Source organism: Hydractinia symbiolongicarpus, chromosome 6 (assembly GCF_029227915.1).
Source record: "Hydractinia symbiolongicarpus strain clone_291-10 chromosome 6, HSymV2.1, whole genome shotgun sequence".
Lineage (NCBI taxonomy): Eukaryota > Metazoa > Cnidaria > Hydrozoa > Anthoathecata > Hydractiniidae > Hydractinia > Hydractinia symbiolongicarpus.
This window is the reverse complement of record NC_079880.1, coordinates 15,285,153-15,311,487: the sequence shown is the minus strand read 5'-3', so window position 1 is coordinate 15,311,487 and position 26,335 is coordinate 15,285,153. Positions and strand designations below refer to the sequence as shown.

Here is a 26,335-nt window from a genome sequence, read left to right as displayed (position 1 = left end):
TCGGGACGTATAGTCGCATAACATATGAGCGTCTGCTGTGCTTGTACCTCGCTTTTTGTTTTTGTTTCGTTTTTCTTTACATTACGCTTTATATCAAATTTTATTATTTTAACTTTAGAGCCAACAAATGTTTGTCAACTGATTGCAAAACATAAAGGCTATTGAAATCCTTGTCCCCAGGATCTCTCACATTACGGAGTTTCATACCGCGCAGGTCTGGGCACTAGCGCAGCCCTTGTAGGGACAAATTTTTATATCCCCCGCAGAGCTAAGGCATTTGCTAGAGAAAACATGCAACACGCAGAGAATTAGTCACATTTTGGTGGCCCACAAGTGTCACGGCGCAAGCAAAATGTTCACGGCGCAAACAAGAAGTCCACGGCGCAAGCAAGAAGCTAACGACACAAACAAGAAGCTCACGGCGCAAGCAAGAAGCCCACGGCTCAAACAAGAAGTCCACGGCGCAAGCAAGAAGCTCACGACGCAAGCAAGAAGCTCAAGGCGCAAGCAAGCAAATCAAAGAAGTAGTAATATTTTTCTGATCACGTGGTTACTTTTGTTTGTATGTTATCATTTGGTTTTAGCAAGGTTTATCATTCAAATTCATTATGTTTGAAGGTCAGATTTGTTAATTTACACTTGGTATCCTGTTCTATTTCATAATATCATTATTTCGGTAGCAGCTGTAAGCGAATACGGTATTAGTTTTGCTGTGGGGTAGCCATTCCTCCTCCGGATTTTTTGTTATATTTTTGTTTAATAACAGTTACAATAGTTAATGTAGCTATTACTCTCTTGTCTCCTTTAGTTCTTGATCAGACAAGCTCAGTTAAGGTGACAATGAAATTGAAAGTGATGAAGCCTTGATAAAGTACTACTTTAGACGGAGATATGAAATAGAAAACATTTTTATCGTTCTCGAAAAAAAATATGACCTCAATATGAGCCGTAGCACCCTATTACGGAGGTTGAGCTATGGGCTTGGGTGACGCGCGAAATTAAATTCTGCCATATCTAACAAAGCACTAGCAAGACAAAGAATAGAATTGTTTATTAACGGGCCTGGTTCTTCAAGTGGTATCGTTCAATATGGCATTCACTAAAACTTGAAGGAGTAAATGTTCCACGAAGCTTTGTCGAGGAGACACTTCGGGAGCTAGATCCGAGTAGTTGCGAGGCAAGGAAGAAGCATCGTTTATAAAGGCGCGAATACACTAATAGGGGCCCTAATCATTCCTGGCACATGGATGGATATGAAAAGTTAAAACCGTTTGGTTTCCAAATTCATGGAGCTATTGATGGGTTTAGTCGTAAAGTGCTCTGGCTCGAAGTTACACGATCTAATAATTCTCCTGCTAATATAGCAAAAATGTACACTGATTGCGTAGAAGAATTTAAAGGGTGTCCTATCCTGCTTATCACAGATCTCGGAACAGAAAATGGTTTTGCTGAATCTATTCAATGCTATTTCAGAGATGATATCAATGCTCACAGATATGTACCCTCACCTAGAAATCAGCGCATCGAATCTTGGTGGTCCTACTTATTTAAAACTAGATGTGGATGGTGGAGAAACTTTTTTAAAAATTTGGAATCTGAAGGTCTTCTGAACATGAAATTGGAAACACAGAGAGAATGTCTCTCTGAATATTGTTTTTATAAAATTTTACAAGAAGATTTACCCTTTGTAAAAGAACATTGGAATTCCCATCGTATCAGGAAATCAAGATTTCATACAGTTGCGGGTAGACCAGTTGTGTTATACGATATCCCGAAAGGTATGGTGGAGAGAAAGACCTTATTCTTTCAATCTCTACTGGGGAATTTCAAGACATAAAGATTATTATTGTCCAAAAGAGTGAAGGTAGCGAATACAAAGCATACTTTAAATATTTACTGGATGAATTGATGATACCTACACCAAGAAACTGGACTGATGCTTTTAAAATGTATAAAAAGCTAATTGTTTATGCTTAGACTTTTGTTAAGTTATTTTGTTAGAGATATAATAAAAGGAGAAAAAAAAAGAATAAACTTTTTTATTGATAAATGTGAAACTTCTTTAAAAATCAACAAAAAGAAGAAAATTTTGAAACAAAATATATATTGATTGAGTATTTGTAAGAAACCTTGAGATCTCCTATATTTAGCATTAATCTAAAAACTAAAAAACAACACAAGAATCAATAGTAATAGTAAGCGTATATATATATAATAAAAGAATAAGCAAAAATAAAAAAGTATATATGCTTAACAGAAATAAGAACAAAACATGAAGTCTATCTTGAAATGAAGAGATAGGAAAATGTACGTTCTGGCGCAGCGCACGCACATATAGGAAAATTCCCTAATTCATATGCCAATAACCAACACAAACTCAAATTATATGAAATATAAATGCCAATAACGAACACAAAATAATATATCATATTATATCATATAATAAATCATATAACATCAACGCATGCGCAATATAGCATATACTCATATTCATAATAGTATACAGAATATGAGTAAGAGTTATCATGTCCCCTGAGTCAAGTACCTGAATTATTCCAAAATAAATATGGATAGTTATCAAGATCTCAATGTCTCTGATATTGAGGTATCTCTGTTCCATTCCAGATCACTGCAAAACAAAAGATATGTGTACCAAGGCTACTAGAAAGGATCCATGGCTGCTCAAGTATGTACCAGACCATTTCAAGATGTTGGAAATGTGTATCAGAGCCTTTGAACGCAAGCCCTTGATGCTTGAGTATGTACCGGATCGTTTCAGAGCCATGGTTACCCGAAGCCTTTAAAAATAAATGACTGAGTATTGTGATGAATGTGGAATTGATCTCGATAAATATGATAGAGATGCAAGTGTGGACGAAGGTTAATTATATGCGGAAAAATGCTATGCTGGCAGCATTACATGATGTACATTACATACAACGGAGGAGGCTATTGTCCTTGTAAAAAGCCCTAGTTAGGGTCCAATCTTAATAAATAAACGGGGATGTTTAAATTTTATGGAAATGATATTGAAACAACGGCTTTTTATAGCAACCTAACTGCATTTAACATCTTTGATATAAAGATCGAAAACATTGTACTTACAAGCAATACAAGCTAATAAAGGCTGCGGAGATGCTAGATTTGTAATAGGTTACAAAAATGATAATAGAATTACCGCCTTACTAATCAGAACACCAGGGGGGCTATACAGCAATGGAGCATCTCGTTATGATAATAGTTCCCCACTTATGATGTCATTTAACTTACACAATCATCCTGAATGGCTTGAAAGGTATCAGAGTATACTCACCAAGATAGAGAAACTGTACGGTAATGAATTCACTACCCCTCCAGTTAAAAAAGAGTATGTTAGTACCAAAGTAAAGGAATGGAATAGGGAGATTAATACTGATTTTCATGATCAACCAGTACCACTGAAGCAGCCCTGCGACTGCATCTGCATTTTAAAGCCATCAAGTATATATCCGCAAGGGAATAAGAACTATCTGCAGGATATGCTAGAAGAGTGTAAGTATAAACCAGTGCAACAATCCAGGACACGACACCTTGATTCAGATGATAAAGAGGATCCATTCGTCGTAGTATAATACATATGAACGACTTGAAAAAAGAAGCAAAGGAGCTGGGTATACGTGGATACTCCACTCTCAAGAGGGCTTATCTTATATCTGCGATTCATAAAGTAACATATAAGGATATTTATATATCAGAGGCCTGGAGGCAAAACAAAAACGAACTGTCATATACGACGGCGATTTTATGGTTGACGCTAGTACCGGTGGATTGCTTGGTGTCATTTAGTGTTTTGTACAAAACATTAAAATTATGAATATTTAGGCGGTTCATCTAGGTATTTCTTACATATTGAGCAGACTGCAAGTTTATTAACAATTCTACTCTCGCCTCATCGCGGCCTTTGGCGACAAGTGCTTGTCTCTCTTGGTCATTGATCTCGCTAACGATCTTCTTTGTACGTTGTCTTATTTGTTCTTTCAATAGCATATATTTTTGTTTCTCCTGCATGATCAGACTAAACTTATAGTCGGATATAATTCCATTTTCAATCGCTCTTGAAATCAAATCGACAATACTATTCAATTTCGTTTCCGCAAGAAGTCTTATTGAGTCGTGTTTCTTACGTTTATAATTAAGCTTCTTTCCACCCTGTTTCAGGGCTGTCTGTCCTAATCCAACGGCTATTGATATACCACCCATCGCGACGGCTAGAGAAACTCTGATTCCTGATAATATACTCCCGATCCCTACGCCTGACGTTGTTACGCTTATGGCGAGCAATCCGTGGACCATATAATGGATCCAGGTACCATGCATACCAAATTTTTTCGCGAGTTTTTCACGCTGTTTGACCTCTTTTCGTAGAAATTGCTCTATTTCCTCTATTCTCTTTAATCGATACACGTGCCCCTCGTTATTCTCATGATCTGGAGCACTAGGCGGTAAGCTAGGGTATAGCTTCATAACATCATCATTACTCATTTATTGAATGAGTATAACCATCGTTAATCCTACGAATGATACGTTTTTGTGATAGTGGTGCTCATCCGTTAGCATAAACTCTAATCTATCCGTTGAGCCTTTCAGGGGTATGTATACGACGTTATCAAAGCTCCGGGTAAGCATGTCCCCCCAGGTGTTTTCCTTCGTTGGTAGTACCGCTAGAGTTTTTGATTTTTTTCCATCGAGCAGGGCATGGTCTTCATCTAATTGGTGACATGTGAGTCTTAGTCGTTGATATACATCTGTTTTATATGGTGCATCATAATCACCTTTCTGATAATATTTTTAAATAGCTTGTGAAGTGTTTCCCCAAATAATAGGGTATATCTATCATGAACACGGATCCGACATACCCCGTTTCTAAACACAAAAAATTGTACTTTGCCCTGTGCCTGTGTATTGACGATGGTTGCTATATCTTCAATTCTATACAGCCCATTCCTTATCTCTATTCTTAATTCTTCTTGGATGGGTCCAGCCTTCCGGATCGTGAAATCGTTGTTGCTATATATATTTAGCCATGTTGGCCGAATACTAATAGATTTCAAGGCAATCCTGGTATCCTCGCTCAGATATTCATCAAATATTATAGATTTTGATATATCTGTAATATACAGTTGCTTCATGTTTCTTTAAAGAAAGAAACATGAATATTTACCTGTACAACCCGAAAGTAAAATATGCCCTCAATCATTGCAGGTACCTGGAGCAGCTAAAAGGCTCTGACCTTACCCAGCAGGACATCGTTGTTGATGCGAAGGGGTCATCATTTAAAGTAAAATTCCCTGATATCTTCGTGGACTATGTTTTCCACAGTAATCCTCCGGTTGACGTATATAAAAATCATCCTTTCAACCTCTGGTCTACGCAATTGAACTTTTCGGTATTTTGCGCTACATCGGCTTGTGGTATTTCTGTTCAGCACCTAACGTCTCCATTACCCCTTGTGCGTGCTGCCTATCAATTCCACGTGTATTTTCAAATTCAAAAAATTTTAAAGGAGCTTGAGATCCCTTTACCGGGAAGAGCCCGGTTTAATTCCACGAAGAATCCGTTCAAGATGGAAAAATTCGGGCAGCTCACACGTGAATTTGGGGTTAGTAGTAGGGAGCATGAATGGAGGAACGAGACTATCTTCAGTAGCTGGCAAACCAAACGTAAAGACTTCCCCGGCAGTGGCCTTTCATATTTCGATGAAAATTCATGGAGTAGGTGGATAATTGATAAATCACAGAGTCTCACTCGGATCGGGATAGAAAAGTTGTTACAATCCGTAAGGTACTATGCATACCTCATACTCGAGAGCCAAGCGAGCGCTCGGTCCAACATCATTGGGAATGATAGCTCCGCGATTGATGCTCAACGGCTATACCTGACGACATTCGAGGATATTATCAAAAGGCCCAGCAACGCAGGTACGGTGAGTTTGAGAATGTCCTTCGCTATGCACGCAGCAAAGTCGACTTCTCTATAGACCACGGGGTCTATATGATTCCCTCAGATATGAACCTGGAGGTCGGGAATGTGCAAGGATATAATAATAAGATTTTGATTAGCCGGGACAATTTCAAGATTGGTATCAATCCAAATAGTAACGCTCCTCATGCTGTTGCATTTCCAATACCAAGGAAGCAGGTACATGATATAACGCGGGGTTCTAAACACCTCCCTGCAGCTTCCTCGGAGGCTGCTGTTCACAAGGATACCAAGGCTATAGTTATCACGGTAGGAGTAGGGATCATTCTAGCATTCATATGGATAAAGAGATAGATGTCTGGTAATTTATGTGGTTTACCAGAATAATCTACGATTTCTTACCACCCTTGCCCCTCCTGTTGCCCACATAAGCCACAACAATCCTTAGAAACACAGATGTTTCGCTACAAACTCAATTATTTTTGCAGCTACCCGGAAGAAAAATGATACAATACTGCCAATTATTCCTGGCAGAGCAGCACTGGCCTTCCCCGCAAGGTACTTCAAAAATTTTCCCAATCTCCCCAGTTGTTTTTGTACAAATCCTTTGCTACCACTTCCTCCTCCAGCACTACCTCCTGATCCAGCAACACTACCACCTGTTAACGCCAGGACTAGGGTTGATATTAATAAGCCAACAGTCGATACGATACTAGCAATCGTAATACCTTGTTCTTTGAACAAAATGGTCAATTTCGCCCGTAAGGATACATCATCTCCAGCAATTTTCATTAATGTATCCTTAATATTTTTCAACTGATTGTGAATTTTAGATGAAAGTAAACCATGGGCTTGTTTGGCAGCATCCTTTTGATCTCTTAGTCTCTCCAGGTCGTCTTTAGCATTGGCTATATCATTATCCCATATTTTTTGTTGCTCCTCGGATACACCTGGTGTAGCTTTCTTTGTCTCCAACCTTTTCACTTTAACCTCTTGCTTAGTAATCTCACTCTCATAAAAGATCATTTTACTCTTCAAATTTTTCAAATTACCCCGAAGAGTCTGAAGTTCGCGGTTTAATCCACGTCTTTCACGTTCGTCGATATATTCGCTAAACGAAGTATCCTCCATGAGGCTCTTCGTTTCATCGAGTACATTGTCGAGCAACGGGAGTATCTCAACATCGTCTGTGTTATTCTCGATGGTATCAATATTATTCAGAAGTTCCTCCGCCATCTTTTTACTACCCTTGTGTGGTGTAGTAAAATCGGTAGACCCCAGAGCTCGCAATCGTCCCGCACCCAACCTCCTCTGTATTTCAAAAAAACTCCTCAACTCACCATTCCTTTTCGTGAGATCTATCCCATCGTAAGTAAGATGGTTCCCGTCCACTTTAAATTGATCGTACATTTTCGCATTCTGCTGACCGAGCTCCTCGCTTAATTGATTGTAAAGGTCATCAACCTTCGACCTTATCAGCTCCTGCCTTGCCATGAGAGTCGTGGTGTCACCTCGTGAAGGTATAGTGTTTGTAGCTGGAACATCTTCAGGTCGAATGATCTCGCTACTAAACTCCTCAGGTTCGTCTGGAATGCTTTCTTCCGGTGTAAAGTCTTCCCCTCGAATGTTGGATTAATTGGCATTTATTTGAAATAAACCGCTATATATAAACATGTCTAACATATTCGGAAATAAGCTAAATCCTTATCACGAAATCAAGACTATTTTGGCAATGAAAGGCAAAAGGCAGAGAGTGAAAGTCTCTCACGTGCCATCCACAATCAATCAAAACGAGGACCTCTACGTTGATGTACCCAACCTTAGTCAAAATGACGTGATTTTTCCTGGTAGCCTGAAGTTGCTGTTTGACCTTGAGCTGACTGGTACAAACACCAAGCGTACCATCGTATCAAATATAGGTAAAGCGCTGGTACATAGCTTACGTATTACCCTGAATGCTAACGAAATTCAGAATATTGCGGATTATAACGTATTCAGTGTTTACCGTGATTTGTGGATCTCAAAATTCAATCGGGAGAATAATCTAATTCTACAGGGTATTAATCCAAATGACGGCACAATCAGGGCTTTGCAGGTGAAGGCCAGTGATCATGTCGGAACCGACGAAGAAAAAGCGATCTCTGCGGCTTACGGCAACACATTTTGTATTCCTTTAGGAACTATGTTCGAACTCACGAGCAGCATGCCTTTTTACCAACATGGCCTACACGATAGATTGCAGTTTGTGATCCACTTTGCTTCATATGGTGATGTGATCAAAGATAGTGGTACACCAGTTGCGGGTTCTACCGCAGCCAAGGCAGCTGATGCCAACTATTGAATAACGAATATCTGCTTACAATTCGACAAGGTGACAAACGAAGAGCTGGCGAATGCGATGATGTCAAGGTATTCCAGGTTGGTTCTACCATATGAAAGAATCCTCAGAAGTAAGGTGGTGACCATGAAAAAAGCTAATACCAGCTACAATCTTCAACTTGATGCGCCCGCAAAAAGTTTGAAGGGAGTCCTCCTATTATTCCAGGACTCTGCAGTGGTCAAGGGATATGCTGGGAACAACGAGAAATTCTATAATCCAAAAATTACATCGGTCGATGTGACTATTGAAGGGGAGCCCAATGAGCTCTTTTCACATTCGATGGTCCAGAGGGATCACCTAGAGCAAATTGTTGAACTGTTCGGATGCCATGATAGTGAAGTCACGATAGGTCAATTTTTCACTGAAAGGTACGCTTTGTTCATTGATTTCAGATCAATACCTGATCATTCTCTGCATGGTAGTGGTAGACCTCTGCAAAGGCTTAGCGATGGTATCACACTCCATATGACCAAGAAGGCCGACGGTACCGGTGATATACGGTGTTACGTGTACTTGTTGATGGAAGGCCAGGTTAATATCCTCGACGGTAGGTTTCATTCAATAGAATATTAAGAGCATCAAAATTTGTTTTTGTAGGTCTTGGATCTACAAAATAAACATGGCAACCTTAGCGATTATGGCAGGAGGTGCACTAATCAACGCTCTCGCGTTCAGCGGTAGTAACTATTTGTTCAGTAAGCTAGGTCATAACGATGAAGAGCGACGAAGACACGATATTGCGGTTGAGAAATTACAGGCTGCCCAAGCTCAGTGGGTAAGGGATAGACAAGCGAAGATCGACGAATATAATACACGACGTGAAGAACAAAGGCGAGCTGGACAATCTCTCAAGGAATTAAACCAAGGTATGCGGGAGTATTTCATTGCCACGATTGAACAAGCACCGAAGCTATCTGATTTTTATACACCTTCAAAGCAGCAAAAAGACGGTGAACTCACGTTCATTCTTGGCTCCTTAGCCCTTTTGGGGTTCGTAGCGTACAAATATATGTAATCGTTTTTGATATGTAAAATAAATGTCAAAGCATATTGTTACTCCAGAAGAAGCGAAAAAATTAAGCAACATCTACTATTCTCCAGAACATCTTTGGATCGGAAGAAAAGCGATCAAACTACTCGCTGAAAACTCTGGTCTTTCCAAAAAGAGAGTTATATATTGGCTTAGTCGTCAACTCCTATGGATTAGGCACATCGAAGACCCAAAAAGAATAGATTATCCCCATTTCATAGTTACAAAGCCGAATCAAACGCACCAGTTTGACTTACTCTATGCCTCATGATAATGTGTATGGCAACACCTATAAATACATCCTTACAGGTATCGATGTTGCCTCAGGATATAAGGTAGCTAGGCCCCTCAGAACTAAGAAACCCAGTGTGGTCGCTGATATGATCCAGGACATTTACAAAGCCGGACCCCTCCGATATCCTCAGACTTTTCAATGTGATAATAGCTCTGAATTCAAATCAGACGTGACAAAGCTGTTAGAAGCCAAAAGTGTCAAGATAAAGCGGGCAACTACCAAATACCATCATACATTCACGGCTTTCGTGGAGTCCTACAACAAGGTGCTTGCCGAGAAATTGTTCAAACCTCAAGATGCACAAGAGCTACTAACTGACGAAACTAGTACCACATGACTTAAACACTTGTACACCATCGTCAAGAGTTTGAATAATAGTAAGACGGCTATGATTGACATGAAACCTTCGAAAGCGATCAAGCTTGATGAAGTACCGCTTGCAAAAAGCGAGGAATATCCCGATGAAAAGCCTCTACCCGACGACGGCCTATACTTGTATCTGCTACAACCCGGAGAAGACCATGGTGATCAAAAAAGACGCGCGACTGATGCTTGGTGGAGCAAGAAAACGTACAGACTGGATCTTATCGTAACCGGTACACGCCTCTCATATTATTTGACAGATGGACCTGATCAAAGTATGGGGCGGAAGAATTAATGTTGATTCCAGAGGATATTGAACTACCTTCCGAGCACGTTAGAAATTGGTGAAAATTTCTCGTCTTTGTGAGTCACAGGAGTCACAAAGGCAACGCTTCCGCTAGGTACTGCTGCTTACACCATATCGATGTCAAACATTCCTTCGAACAGCTCCCGCGTATCAACGTCAAGTAAACTGAAATGGTTTTTATAAGAGTTAGCAGCACCCAGGGTGTCGTCCCTAAACCGGCACCAGGCATGCACAGCGTTAGGGTCTTCGCATGCAGGTTCTCTCAGAGTCATTTCAGAATACATTGATCTTAACGTGCTAATCCTTGTGCTAAGCACTCTGCGTTGGCAGCGTATCATGTAGTGGCGATGTTTACCTTTCTTTCCACATTCATTAGGATCATTCTTGTCAATCACGCAAAGTACATTATCATATGAATAACCAGGGTACGTATCTCTGTTCTAGCACCATAATCTCCCGATCTTTCTCCTGGAGATCCTCCTCAAGATTAACTATAATTACATCCCTATCCTGAAGGTCATCGCTGAGTATTGCGAGGGCAATATCTCTCTCTTCTATAGCTTGACGGTGTAGTTGCTCACGGATTTTTGGGAACATTGTATTGCAGCAATATTTTCTGAACCTTTTAGGCTGCTGGCTTCCAAACACCAACTCGTACATACCCTCCTCATTGATGTAGATATCGTCTTTTCTCGAGTTCGAGGGCCATTTTATCAAGTCCCCCGCTACGGGTGACTTGCTCAATTGATACTTGTGAGCGTAATTTTCCAGGCTACAATGGTTGCGGATGGTATCGGAGGTGTCCTTTCTATATTCTAATGCCTGGACTACTTCCTTAGCCCGAATCTAAGGGCGGCCGTTGATAGTTACGATATGTAGCTGGATATTATTAAATTCAACAAGTGAGGAAATTTTATTTTAAATAATGGCTCCAACCAGGGTGATCATTAGGACAGACATGAATCCGAAAAAGTACATGGTGTTCCTCTGATACCTTACCCTCTACAGTGCATCCCTTAGCTCTTCATCAAGAGCCTCTATACTCCGTTCTAAATGAGGGATGCGATCGAGCTCTTCATGACAAGCTTTCAAAACTGATTTTCGAATATTCTAATGTATGCCATTTATTCTAATATACTCCATGCCCTGGGGTGCTCGAGACGAATAAACAAACACGCGTGCTTGGATTTTTGAGTTGATTTTTGATCATATCCCAGTCGTCTATCAGGTTGGTCTCTTCATCGATCAGCGTCATATCAGATCGTTCACTAGGGTACCACATAAACAGCTGCTTTTTTTGCCTGCGGAGGTTCTTTGGGATCGCAGTATAACTCTGGGTTAGGAGACAGAGACTATGCCCCCTATGTCGACCACTGATCGCGAGCTCAAGTAATGGTTGCCTGCGTTTATCCAGACTTTCGTCAGCGATCATGTCATCGATAATAAATAATGTTTCTTCGCCTACCAGGAGGTTTGAAAATTTGCTTATCCAATCGAACAAATTATCATCTGGATCAATAAGAAATACATAAGGATCTTTACAAAGCGATGGTCTATCAAGGTAAGTCCTATTGTAACGTATGGTGGGGCAGAGTATAACGATATTGTGGAATTGTCCCCTGTACTTATGCTCAAGCAGGTCCAGAAATACTTGAGTTTTACCGTACGACTTAGGCCCGGTAAATATCGCTGTATGGGGTTGTAATATAATATCAAGCATGTTTGTTGTATGCCATGGGCAGGCGCGAGGAACTTACCAAAGGCTGTATAAACGAGAATACCCAAGTCAGCCATGTTCTCCCTAATAACGGGGTCGTTTTCTAAATCATGACAAAGAGCCTCGGGATTTTCAAGCGGTACAATATTGCCTATGACTGAGAGCCAAGGTAGTCTTCTGCCCCTTTTCCTGGAGGTCGCGTTCAACTACCTCGGCGTGTATTTTATCGATAACCTCGGGTGATGCTTTGTCCAGGAAACCTTTGCTACACTTTTTAGGTAGTAAGTGTGGCTTTGACTTACGAAAATCCTTGAGAGCTTGACGTTTGTCTAATTTTTGATCATCGGCCTCTGATGGTGTATCGACAACATCGTCAAATATTTCTGCTAAGTTGTGAGCCATATTTATTAAACATCTATATTTCAAATAACCGATAATAATCAAGACATAAGGTAGCACTGCGATTAATAGTAATGCCTCCATTTTTATTTCTTCAACCGGTAATGTCCCCTCGCCAGCGTGGTGATCTGATCTAATTGTACAACACTTTTATCATCAGCTCTATTTGTGACTTCTTGCGTGTATAAATTATGGCCTTTGTTCTGAATACACCTCGAGGTTTTGTTTATGTCAATACCTTCCTTCAGACATAGTTCATAATCTTCGAAGGTGATACTTTTTTTGTCACGGCTCTCTTCACGCCCTTGGCCTTACGATCACCACCATTTTGCCTTAGGGCTTTATAGGCGTAGGCTTTGGGCCTTAATGTGATGAAATGCGTCATAACTTTACCACCGAGCTCGTCCTTCATCAAGCCCACCACTTTTTTATTCAGACTGATGGGCAGGGGTCTGTTGTCGTCTTTGGAATATCCTGAGGTATCAAACCTCGTCTCGACATCGTCAGCAATATCGCGGTAGAAGTCCTCCGTTCGTATGTGGTAAATGAAGCTATCCGTGTCTGTGTAACATATCCGCTGTTTACTGCCATACTTGGGTTGTATGTTATCGTAATGAAATTCATACATTAACATCTTGGATTTGTCGAGGATAGCCTGACCTACATAGATCGGCTTATTCATTTTGATACCAATCTTACCCATCTTAATACTCATAAGATTCTTACCGAAGCATGTGTCGCTTTTAAAGTTTGGGCACATGATTAATTTGGTATATGCAGGTTCGTTTGTGACTAGCTTGATGTTGCGGTTGTTCTGGATATTCTCCATCGTCTTCCCTAATACGCTGTTGTTCATCAATTTAAAGAAGTCTTTTTCAAACTTATTTTTGGCGGCAGTTCTCAGTTTTGTGTTATGATTTATGTATGGCGCAAGCCAGGCACTATGTTGAAATTAAATTGCGCAATGCACCTTAGTTAATACCAATCCATGTTTCAAGGCTTGATGAAGTGCTACAATATGTACCACATATTTCTTCTTATGTTCGAGATTTGGTATGAGCTTCTCTACTCTATGTACAAACTTGCGCTCTGGTAGAAACGGTAGATCATTATGCTTGTCGTGGAGCTCCTTCGGGTAGTCAACGTCGACCTCCAGGAGGTACCCATGCTTATTATCAGATACCAGCTTCTTTTCATCGATTACATCAACATTCGATACCCACCTAAAGCCATGGGTTGGAAGAGGCTGTTGCATTGCATATCCATAGAGGTTATTAGCATCCAGGTACTGAAGGTATGATGATTCTTCATTAGGATTATACTGCTCGGCCATGTATTTGTTGTTGGCCCTGGCATACCTGTAAACAGATTGGGTGATCCCACCTCTAATACCTCGTTCAAACATCAGCAGCATATCTGAATCAGCTCAAGCTTTACACCTGTGTACTTGAGCGCAGATTTCCATGCGAGCCCTGGGGCTGAATAATTATAGGCGGGATCAAGCCCATAATTAGCATGGCTAGTAATGCGAAAATTTTGAGAAATATCTGCCAATAATAATACATCAGAGACTAAATACGCATCGTGGTAGTCACCCATTGTAGTCTCTGGGCCCTTTGGGGTGATAGCTTTCCATACATTTTGGGCATGTTTATACTCATCGTCGCTGATAGAATTCATGTTTAGGGTACTGTGAAATGCTCTTTGGATGGTAGCGTTGTTTCTTTGAATTTTCGCCAATCTGTCATGTATTCGTATGGGTAGACTCCCTTCCATCGCATGAGCTTAAAGGATGCCATGAATCGATAAGAATCGATGAACCACAGCTCGATCTTCTTGTAATATTCACCATCTCCATACCCCATAACTGCGATTGGGATCTTGATTTTTACATTGAATGAGATATATTTCTCGGTGGTTTCTGCAATACAGCCAATATCCTGAGTATCATATTTTTCACCAAGCTTACGTATGAATAAGTGAGCGTCGTACCCTGATGAGTTGTGGAATATGACAGGTACATGGCTTGGTATCTTATATTTTGAATTGCAGGTGTTGTGAGCCGCTTCTCGATATAAGCCCGTGTAGTGACAATGATCCTTCACTTTGCGATTCTTCCGATCATCGTTGAACGGCTTCATGCATATATGGCATTTCTCCGCATCATCATATATAATCTTCTGCATCTCAGTTAATTCCGTCATGGGCTTCTGGGGAAATAATGAATACAACCGCTTCACCTTGTCTTCCAGGTGTTGAACGAATAATTCAACGCATCCCTCACCCCTGCACTTATAAAGTGGGCTTGGTACCTCTCCATAAGCAAAGGTACTGTATGTGGCGCACCCGCATGGTACATGCTTATTCAGCGCCTTATTTTTCGTATCCCGAGCATTCTCTTTCATAGGTATTAACAAACTCTCAAAATCACAATAAATTACAAATGGAACCATAAATTGGCATTGGCTATCTTGGTAATATAACCATTTTTCCTTTTCGCTGGGCATCGTGATTTTTACTGCTTCATTATCTTTGCAGTAGGTATAATGATTGTCTCTGGATTATACTGTCTGAAATCCCTGCAGGCAACTCATACAAAAATGCATTTTCCTAGTATTCTTAGATATCTCGCTACCCAATAATCTCAAAATATTTTTGATGGTTACGTAATGGTTCCTCATATCATCGGTGAGTAGTAGCAGATTAGCCTGCTTCTCTCTTTCATTAAATGTTGATCGCCGCAAGATATTAAAGCTCCTACCTGTTGCATACAAGACGTTCACGGCAATGTCGGGATTATTCCGCTCGAACTTGGTAATATCCTTAATACTAGTAGGAAACTCAATACCCTGCCAGTTGTATCGATCTATATAAGGTCGCAGCTTGCTGATTCTTTGAGGATATTTCGCTATATCCTCATGATGCAAGGCGGCTACTATAGCCCATCGGAAGCATTCTTCATCGTTGTTATTCGGGTTGATAATGGCCTTTTTCATACCGATCCATCTGGGTGTTTGAATGTATGAGGAGCCTCGAGTTAGCTTCAGCTTGTGAAAGTCCATATCAAGATGCTGGATGCGACCAATACTAAAGCCGCTCTTAGGCAACGCGAGATTCTCAACATGCGTTCTGATTTGAGTAAACATCGTATCCATAATTTCATCTATGATGGTACCTTGGAATACAGATGTCATGTTGCTATGAAAGACCTTGTCCACCTCAATGAACTCTGGGGTACCATCCACTGGCTTTTTCCAAAGGATCCAAAGGGAAGGTTGCACCTTCACAGATCCCATTTCTCCCACTTGGTTTTTGATGAGTGTTTTCACGTTTGATTGAACGATGCCCAGGTATCCATTAATATCTGTTCCATCGATGCCAGTTATGCGGTAACTCCTGAATGTTTTGTGAAGAGCATGCTTATGTTCCTGAGGCGTAAAATTATGCTCCTTTTGATCATCCTTTGCATGATCCTCCTTTACCTCCTCCTCAACTTCACCTATCAGGGTCTTCTTGGCACCATTATATAAAGAGAGTATTCGAGTTTTTATCGGTTTAAATGTTTCCCGCACTGGTTTCTTGATACTCTCCGGTACATGCTCAAGGAGCCACTCTGACCACTCCCATAGCTTACTCTTGATTACTGGACGAGTTCTCTTCAGCTCTTGGCGTTCAAACTCGTTCATTTCCTGTGGGAACGTAAGGTTCGATGTTCTTCTTAATAGGACGGGATCTAGCCATCTCTTGTTGTTCAAAAATATCCATCACGTCTGATGTGAAAGGGGTAGGCTGCGTTTTTAATAAAGCAACTAAGTCAGCTTTACGTAGCCTATAGTATCCATGTAGGCCTCGCGCTTTAGCGATTGCTCTCAATTCTTTGATGGTTCTCTCCATTTATTATATATATTTTTAATCTCAATCAACAATTTTTCTGGCGCGGTCATAGTTTGAGTAATGGAATTTCCCTTTACTCATATAATGTATACGCTATTGTGCATGACGTCATATATACATATATATATGTGTTAGTATTTAATGTATATATCATTTCATATGATTATGTGTTAGTATTTAATGTATATATCATTTAATATTATTTTGTGTTGGTTACTAGCAGTACAATTAAGGAATTTCCCTTGATGTGCGTGCGCTGCGCCAGAACGAACATTTTCCTATCTCTAATGATATGCAAATTAAAAGAATGAAACCACTAAAAATCTAATCCTAAAATAACAAAAGAGTATACATATTGCAATCAAATTGCACCAAATCCACAACCAAAACTCATTGCAGTAGCTACTTCAAAACCTGGACTTGTTAAAGCAGTCACAGTTAAGCCACAAGTTGAAACTTGTGGCAACTGCTTTTCTTCTGTAAAATAAACATCTATCTTTTTTGGCATACCGTGTGGAGGAATAGTATCATAACCTGATAAAAAAAGAACACATCACGCAATTTTAATGCTACATCAAATCGATCGAAAACTGCACCGGATGATATGTCATTAAGAAATTCCAATTCACATATCGTGTCATCTGTAGCTCTCCATCTATTAGATTCTGTTTCGCATTCTCTCTTGTAGTTGAACAGTGTAAGAAATTCTTCCAGCTGCATAGATATACTGCTAGGATGAATTTTTGCATTAGGTCACCATTAAAAATATGTTGTGTTCGCGTCCTGAAGACCCCGCAAAAATGAGTCGGTCGGGCGGTCGGGCGGTCGGGCGGTCGGGCGTATTTTTCCCCGGGATTTTCAGATCGGGGCAAGCAAATTCGTTCCTGGGGCCAAGACAATATAGCGCCACTCGACATCGTTTGTAGACCATTTTTCGCCGCCCTGTAAACTGTCAGTAACCGCAGGAGTGCCCTAAAGGAATTAATTTTTACCGATATTAATTTTCGCGAGTTTTTGTCAATTTTGCATAAATTAGTTCTGGCAAACAAAATTTTCTTTTTGAAAAATATTTCGCGAAATTTTTTCCCGGTCTTTTTCCGACTTACCGACTAGGGGTTTTATTACCAAAAGTGAGTCGGTCGGAGGACGCGAACACAACATACTTTTGATGACGGCCTTATTGCATATGAATCAGGGTATTTCTGATAACATTTTTTCTAAAGATAAATAATGATTTTTCATCCATTCATTTATTTGATTACCCTGATATCGGGTTTAATTAAAAAAATAGCAAAACATTATGTGTATCTAGCTATATGTTTTGTAGAATGACTGACCTCCATTACAGGTTTTCCCTGACTGTTAAAGTCAGAAATCCAGGATTATTTCCATGCCACAGCCTGTAGGCTTTAAAATAATCAGTCAAGGATTACTGATTATAATAAATGAAGAGTGTTGTGAAGGCTAGCGGTTAGCAGCTACTACATGTATATAGCTAGCTAGCTCTAGATGTAACACATTATGTGCCCAGCTAATTAAGTGTATTAGCTAGCTAGCTACATAACAAACCTTTTACAATTTCCAAGCCAAGCAATGTATTTACTATGGAATAATCTATATCATTAATAAGTTTGACTAAACTTAAATCAAACAAACATTTTGTTTGTTTAATAAAGTTACAGCATTTCGCGAAAAAAACGGTGCCATTTTGATCTAAAAAGCAGCATGGCCCAAAACCCCGTGAACAGAGACAAAGTTTGCGCCGTGGGAGCTTCTCGCTTTGCGCCGTGGGTTTCTTGTTTGCGCCGTGAAAATTTTGCTTGGCCGTGAGCTTCTTGTTTGCGCCGTGAGCTTCTTGCTTTCGCCATGAACATTTTGCTTTCGCCATGAACATTTTGCTTGCAACGTGACACTTGTGGGTCACCGTAGTTATTAACCTAAAAGGCAAAATCTCCTAAGGAAAAAAGTTGAGATAATAAAACGGCACTACCGTCCTACATTTGTTGCACGATTGACAGTTGTTTAAGGAAACCAGCTAAGAAAAGAAATTGGTTCTACAATCTCCAAAACAAGTAATTGCGTACGTAGTCTTTTTCTATATTAGATTAACACATTTTAAACTTGTCCAGGTTCATTTATCAATTTTCAGAGTGGACTTAAAGTCCAACTTCTTAACATGTGCTAATTGTTGCTGACGTCAGAATGGCTATTTTTTTTCACGAATTTTGGAGTCTTCGTGGGCCTTGACGTGGATTATTTCGGTTTGCAGGGCGGGGTAGAGAATGTGACTACCAACTTTTCAGCGCTGTCTGCATGGCAAACGTGTGTGCAAAAGTAGCGAATTAACCGCCTGCTAGCTGCAGAGCGTTTACTGTTTGACACTTTTGTTCATATTTGGGACGAAAAAACTGCCTTTTTCTCAATATTTTTGTCCAAAATATTGTAGTTTCGCTGCACCCGTGAAATCAACGAGTCTTGGGACGAGGTTGGCGTTGAGCAAAGAGTTTGTTCGCGTTACCAACCAAGCAAAACTAAGTACAGGTTCTTACATATCTACATATAGCTGAAAATTTAAATTTTGATACAGATTTAACAACCTGTATTTATTGGAAAAACAAAAAGCGCATTCCTGATGGTTGTTTTAGTTGGTGTTTTAGTTAGGAGTGAAGCAGAGTCCTCTCAGTCCTCTCCTGAGAAGACATTTGTTTCGTTTTGTAAATACTTTGTTAAATGCAGTCGCATTTAAGCGCTGTAGCTGTGTTGTAAATGTCCTGCATTTTTTTGAAATTGTTATTTAGGTTAAGCGTGAATTCCAGCGTGACGTTATTTTTTTACTTTTTAGCAGGAAGATCTTTGACTCTTCTGGCAGTAAAAAAGATACTAAGATTTGGTGAAGAGAGGTCTTTCCCTGCAGATTTCCTCTCATATAAACATTGTTTGAGGTTTTAAACTATAGAGTGCAGTTTGATGGCTTCTGATTAATTTGAATTCATTTAAAGCCCTAACAATACCTTTGAAAACTGAAGATATTTTGCTTCACACCCTTATCTTTTATCCTGCCATGCAGATACCAGAGTAAAGCGAAAAGAAAAAACATCAAAAATGAAAAAAATAGATGTAAAAAGTATGAAGAACATAACATTGAACTTTGGGGTGATGGTTAAATTGCCTAACAAAAGGCAAAAGCAACAAAGTACAAAAATGTTAGTGATCACAACATTTTCACAACATTTTTTTTTACAAACAATCTGAGCTCAAACTGTACAACATATGTACTGTGTCACTTTTTTAAAGCCACAACAAAGAAAGGGATGTTGTATAAGCCATACACTTTCACTGGGATTAGAAATTTTTTTCAAGGGGTTTTAAGTGAAGACGTCTTGTCATTTAACATTTGTAAAGGTGTACAATTGTAATAATAATAATAATATCAATAATAATAATGATTTGCAAAGTTCAAAAAGGTATTAACTTCAAGGAGAAAAGAACTAACAAAACTTGGAAAATAAAATAAGTTAAATGCTGCGCACCCAATTACAAAACAAAAAGCGCAGTCCATCCCGTCGATATTATTTGCATTTGCAAACTGTTTGGTGGTGCATAACGCAACAATTTGCCCATTGCGCAAAAGATGAAGAAAGACAATTGAAGTATGGAGACTACAGGTAAAGAAAGAATGTCAGTTTTAAAGGAATGCCCGGTTTGGTTTACAGAAAGAAGACCACTTTGACACAAGGACTACTTGGACACAGAAGGTTATTCAACCAAAAAGCATTTGCCACTGAAGGAAAGATCAAATCAACTTTTCGTCATGACCAAAATGGCGACCAATCAAATTTGAGTATTTATGACGATCGTCGTAAAAATTTCCCATGGAGATTCGCCTTAAGATTTTTAAAACTTGTATGTCTCATTGCCCACCTGCTATTTGCAAGGAAGATTCAACACTTATTTTATTAGTTTTACTAGTTTGGCATATTGATTTTAAAGTTGACAGAATGTGGTATTATGAAAAGTCTTTTGAAAAAAACAGCATTGGAAGCAAGCAAGAACATTTTTAACACCACAAAATGGAAAATACAGTGCAAGAAAAACTACCATTACTAACCTATTGCTATACCTAGCAGAAACATTAACTTCTTGATGTTCAGCAAATCAGTGGTCATAACAACATTGAAAGTTTAAACCATTACAACATGGCAACAATGTCTCACCAAAAATATGTCTTATGTGATTTCCGCTTGTAGCAACACAGAAACATCCTCTTTCGCCTGCCACTGTCCTCTGAGTATCTTTCCATCTTCTGTTATCCCATTGAATGTGCAACAAAGAGTTGATGGAGTACTGGAATCCAGTAACAACATTATTTTAAGGAGAAAACATTTAAAATTGCACTTTTAACATAAACTCAAATCCGTTTGCTAGTTGCTATTTCACCAACAAACAACCCTCATCCCAAACGCTGTAGAGTTATGACTGATAGGCAGACAGGCAGGTAGGCAGGCAGGCAGGCAGGCAGATAGATGTGCATGTTTTACATGGCTAGCAAATATCGAGGGATGTACCCTGTCTATTATTTCCAGGAGGGGCCATGGCTTTGGAGAGTTCTAGAGTATTTAATGCTCATTTTGAGCTATGCAGACCCAATTAGGGCCCATGCTCTGCTAGACAACTACGGGCAACATTCACTCGCTCATGTTGAATTGCCGTCAAGAGGAATTGAACCCTTGTCTCCTTCACAGAGTACGAGAGCTATAACCACTAATTTACGGCAGCGACCGATGACACCAGTCACTAAATTTGGAACTCGGTAAATTTATTTAGAACATCTATAATTTGAACTTTTTCTGGTGTGTGTTTTTCTCTTCATTTGTGTCTAAAAATGTGTCATAATTTTTCTTTTTATTTTCAAATATTCTACTATGTCATTTTTCATGTGGAAAAAGAAAAAAATGTGAATGATTGGAATAGAATTCGATTCAACTTATTTGTAGTTTTCTTTCTGGAGTAAACCAACGTAATAATCCATATACTAACTGTTTATATTGGGCATTATTTGAGAATATTGACTTCTGTCAATGCAAGCTTGGCCATTTTTTATATTTATTAGAAGAGGCATGTGATTGAGGATAACTTAAGCATGTTTTTGATATAGCACCAATACAGCACACCTAAGTGTGCTTGGAGAGATATGCCTTTTGCCAGACACTTTAAATTATGTAATTTATGTTACATCTTTTTTTTGTTCTTATATTTCATGATTATTTACTGGTTTTACTGGAAGGGACTATCAAAAAATTATCTTTGCCGCCTTTACCAGTTGAACCCATTGATACACTTCTCTATTTTTTCTATTACATCACATTCTTATATAGATCTCAAACAATAATTTTCCATCAACAACCTAAAGAAATGTTACAATGTCAAAAGTAAGTATAGTAGATTTTTTCATACACATGCTGTGTATTGCTGATCATTCTTTCAGAGAATGTACCTCTGGTAAACAATTTTGTGAACACAACTTTTTCATGGTAAAGGATGAATGTGTTTCAATCGTATACAGGTTCAAATTTGCAGTTTGTATTTGCTATTATCTGTGAACCCTAAGACAAAATAGTAATTTTACAAATATGTAATGTTTTATTTGTTTACTGCCTATTATTTTATTAGAACAATTTCATAAGAATCACAGGGTTGAGAATTGCATAATAAAAAACAAAAAACAATGACAGGACTGAAATTTTGTTTTTCTTTTTTTTTCTTGAAAAAAAAAACAACGCAACAAGCATATAAAATATCTTTCAAATCAGAATTTTTAACCAAATTCCATTGTTCCGATTTTGCTAAATTTGTAGAAACATCCAAGGCTGAAGCGAAATTTCCTTGTTCTTATAAAAACATAGCTGCCCCCCCCCCTTGTTTTTCTAAAAATATAAATATATACTTCTTGCTTTTAAGTTGAACTTTTTCATGCATTATTTAAATACATTAGAACTAAGTTTTGTTAATTAGTATTAGTCGCCAATTTTTCGAATTTTGCTATTGTACATCGTTAAGACAGTTTTATAGTTGACTGTCATTTTCCATAATGTGTGGTGTTATTTCTCTAATTTGCCATATTACAGTTTTTAAGGATGCTCTTGCAGTTTTCCTTGAAACATAGTTTTGATGAATGACTGATTTGAAACCTCCAGCAAGTTCACGATTTAACAAAATAGAACTTCCTTGTCATGCCAACTTTGAAAGGGGGTAATTAAAAAACTTTATATTTTTTTAGTCCAAGAAGATAGAAGATGAAAAGTTTCAAGCTCGAAATTGGAAGCAACTTTCAAAAAAAGAACTTCAAAAATTAACCCCAATACAGAGAAGCAGATATCTAGCAGTATGTAGAATAATATATGCAAAAATTTATAAATTTTAAATCTAAACCTGTTTTTTTGAATAGCTCTTCCAAAAGGAATTTTCAACATTTCCGTTAATTATATGACCTTTCTTGTGTAACGTAACTGTAAGTTATGACATTCTAAAAGTTACTTGTTAATTTAAAACCTGTAAAGTTTAAAGATATAATTTTCTAGAAATTGCAATACAAAGTTTTCTCGAACGATTTGTTCTCCTTGTTTGATTATTGCAAAGAAATTTAGCATCGTCCTGATAAGGTTCACTCACCCAACGTGATGAAAGCGAGCTTAAGGGAAGCAGATATTGTAAACGTTCTGAGAAAACAAGAGAAAATTGTTGTCAAAGAACCCATTCTTAATAATAAGGATAAAAATATTTCCTGATTCGCCTTAAGTTATTTCAGCTAAAAAACGTGTTAATTTAATTCTTTTTTATAAGTTGTTAAATTCCATTGTGTTAATTTTGTGATTGTTAATTGTCTCATTGATAGAATAATTTAGAACAATTTATAATATAAGTTTAAAAGCTGCTTGTTAATCTTCTATGGCTAATTTTTATTTTAGGATGTTAAATTATTAACACATTTTGTTTTTTTAATATAATCTTAATATGCCTTGGGTCCAAAGATTTGTGCCGCCGCAAAAACGTGGTCTTAACCTGAGTCCATCTACTAATAAAAGGGAAGTAACAAAGTTCCAAATTAAACTAAAATCAGCAACCTTTTGCCATATATCCTTGTAGGTTTAATAACCGGTAATAACTAGAAAAGAAGCAAACTAGTTAACTCTCCTTATTTTTTTACAAAATGCTAGTTGAGAATGGTGTTGCTAAGAATGTTATTTGGTAAGCAAAATAAAGCTTGTAGTCCTAATGACGTACCACTGTTGGATTGTTAAAGCTGTTGTAATCACATCTTTTATTTCTTAAAAGAAACAGTGCTGTCAGTTTGTAAATTTAGATAGATAGATAGATGGTCTTATTGTTTGAAACGCACCTAACAGAAAAAACTGCTCTACCAAAGATACAGTCATGTTATTGATTAATAATATCAGGGAAGCCACTGTCAGGGAATGTGTTTCTTGATTTACCAAAGTGTTTGCCAGGTGACCAGGAAAAGACTAGGTGACCTGAAATAGCTTAATAATCATTATTCAATAAAGCCTTGCAAACCTTGAAACATTACTGCCCTGTCTAGTTATCATACATCTTGCAGTAACTTGCAACCTTTTAAATACTTCATATTCTTTCCATAAGTTTAAATGCTTTGAAATACCACTTTTAGGTCAGTTTTAGTTCCCCTTGATTAACCCATGTAATATGTGGTCTTTGGTAAGCAGGCAAATTATGTATACTGTGTATATTGAGTGCACCATGCGGATAAAATGTTTCCAACAACGAAGTGATAACTGATGTTTAAAAAATGTTTGTCATTATTGTGTGTGTATGCTCTTTGTTTAGTATGAAGCTAGTTCAAATCCTGGTGGTGTAAAGGCGAGCAGAGTAAGATTACAAGATGCATATAAAACAAAAAAAGCACTGTGAGTCTTTTGTATTTTTTACATTCTAAATTTTACAACAGTGTTTTCCGCAGAAAGACATCTGTCTAAAATACATAATTGAATAAGTTAACTACATATTTAGTTAGCTTGATACTTTCTTAGGGACGTTGAAAGTGAAATTGCACAGGTCGAGAATGAAGAACGATTAAAGCAAGAAAAGATACTCGGCCAGTTAAGGTATGGTGTAATGTAATGTGATTGTCTAACTAGTTCTAATTGCCAGACTAGATAACACAGCTTTTCAAGTCATGTGTTGTCATTATCATTATCATGTGTTGATCATATATTGAAAGGACTTAGGCTATGTTTCTGTAGTTTTCTCTTTTAAATGGTGGGTGGTGTCATCAATTCTTGTTCCTGTATAATTACCACATTTCTCGACCTTTCTCCAATAAGATTACACAATCGCAGAGCGGAAAACAATTTAAAATGCATGTAAATCAAGTTGTTGCAAGTTGTTTGTAAAGCCGCGCATTTTGTCTGATTTTTCTATCGCGACATAAATATTACCGGTGTTTATAATATTTTTTATTTTTCAGGGCCTCTGAAGCGCGGAATCGAGTGAAGTGTTTGCGAATGCAATATAACAACGAAAGGGTATGTCAATAATTTTATTTCTGTTATCGAACATGCAAACTTATACCACTAATTCCTAACTTCCTAAATGGTTATGTGCTTCGTTAGAAATGTATAGATTGGAATAACAGAGTGTGTTTGCATCGGTGAAAGTAATTATCCTCATCCCTCAACAATGCGGGGGAAATTTTCGTAAGGTCGAAACCACCTGGAAGTTTTGCCCGGAGTAATTTTTGTTAATGAACAATCTGAAGAATTTCCCCCAGTTTAATTTTCGCGATTTAAAATATTTTTCGTTTAATATAAATCGCATGGAAAGAAGTATAAAAGAAAAGCCATTTTTCGTTTATTTTCCTTTCACAGTTAGTGAACTCAAAAAAGAGCGAAAAAACTCGAACGAACTCAACATTGTGTGATTTTCCACAAAGTGTTTCTGGATAGAAAACTTATTCGCTGTTGTTTTCTGTTTTTGCAGGCTGTCGAAATCAATCGTCTTATCTCAACTCAACCAACCGCTATCAAAGCTGTTCGCCTTCAAAGTCTGCTTCCGCCCATTCCAAACAAAATCAAATTTCGAGACGTCGTTATTAAGGAACAGGTCAGCGATTTTTCACATCTTTATAACACCCCAAAAAAATTCCAGCCTGTTACGTCATATTACATGCAATTCTTTTCTTACTTCTCCTTGATGGAAATATCAACAATTTTTTTTTTCTCTCCAGCGTGTATATTCTTTAAAATTGTACAGTTGACTTAACCTGAAACGCTATCTTTTAATTAGGCCATTCTGGGTGGGTTTGGTTTTATTGCATTTTCTTTGCGTTACCATTTGATTGTCCACTTCCTTTTTTAAGATCCAACTGATTTTTTTAATCATGTTCAGGACAGAGGGCAGGGAGCATGTAAATTCGGTGCAACATGGCACCCAAAAATCGTTCTTCAAGTGATGTCTGTCAGCAATAATTTTTAAATAAATTGATGCGTCTTTGTAATGAGATTTCATTTCTGATTGGGTGCGAAGTATGGCGTTTCTACCTTCCCTGACCTGACTAGATTTAAGGATAAATCTTCAAATTGCAAAAGTAAGAGCACTTAGTTATTAGAGCTTTCAGAACCTTCCCCTTACACTGACCGCATTCCTCCCCCCACCCACCCCCCCCCCCCCCCCTCCGAAAAAAAATATCATGTTGCTATCAATATATAAATAGTCATATTTGGTGTTTTTGTCGTTTCTTGTTTTTTAATTCTATTTTCGTTTATGTTATTTAGCGTATGCGAATCGAGGCTTTAATGGAAGATGAGCTGAACATTGAAACTGGACGAATTTTATGTTAACTTTGAATAGGTTGTAAATATATATTTTTTATTGTAGAAACGTAATGTATAAATTGCTCACCGTGGAAGTATTTTCAAGCAAAAAGTTAATTATTAATCAATAGATAAAATAGAAGTGAA

At 38.2% G+C, this 26,335-nt stretch overlaps 1 protein-coding gene across 1 annotated transcript in view; it reads left to right on the top strand.

Annotated features, from left to right (window-relative positions):
* LOC130647171 (uncharacterized) overlaps positions 1–26,335 on the top strand; it is a 103,878-nt gene extending 77,543 nt beyond the window's left edge. The window contains exons 2-8 of the mRNA XM_057452934.1: positions 21,717–21,772; positions 22,621–22,725; positions 24,204–24,283; positions 24,407–24,481; positions 24,844–24,901; positions 25,356–25,478; positions 26,150–26,335. Coding sequence (XP_057308917.1) covers positions 21,764–21,772; positions 22,621–22,725; positions 24,204–24,283; positions 24,407–24,481; positions 24,844–24,901; positions 25,356–25,478; positions 26,150–26,215 — 516 coding nt within the window. The 5' untranslated portion in view covers positions 21,717–21,763 and the 3' untranslated portion in view covers positions 26,216–26,335. The remainder of the gene's footprint in view (positions 1–21,716; positions 21,773–22,620; positions 22,726–24,203; positions 24,284–24,406; positions 24,482–24,843; positions 24,902–25,355; positions 25,479–26,149) is intronic.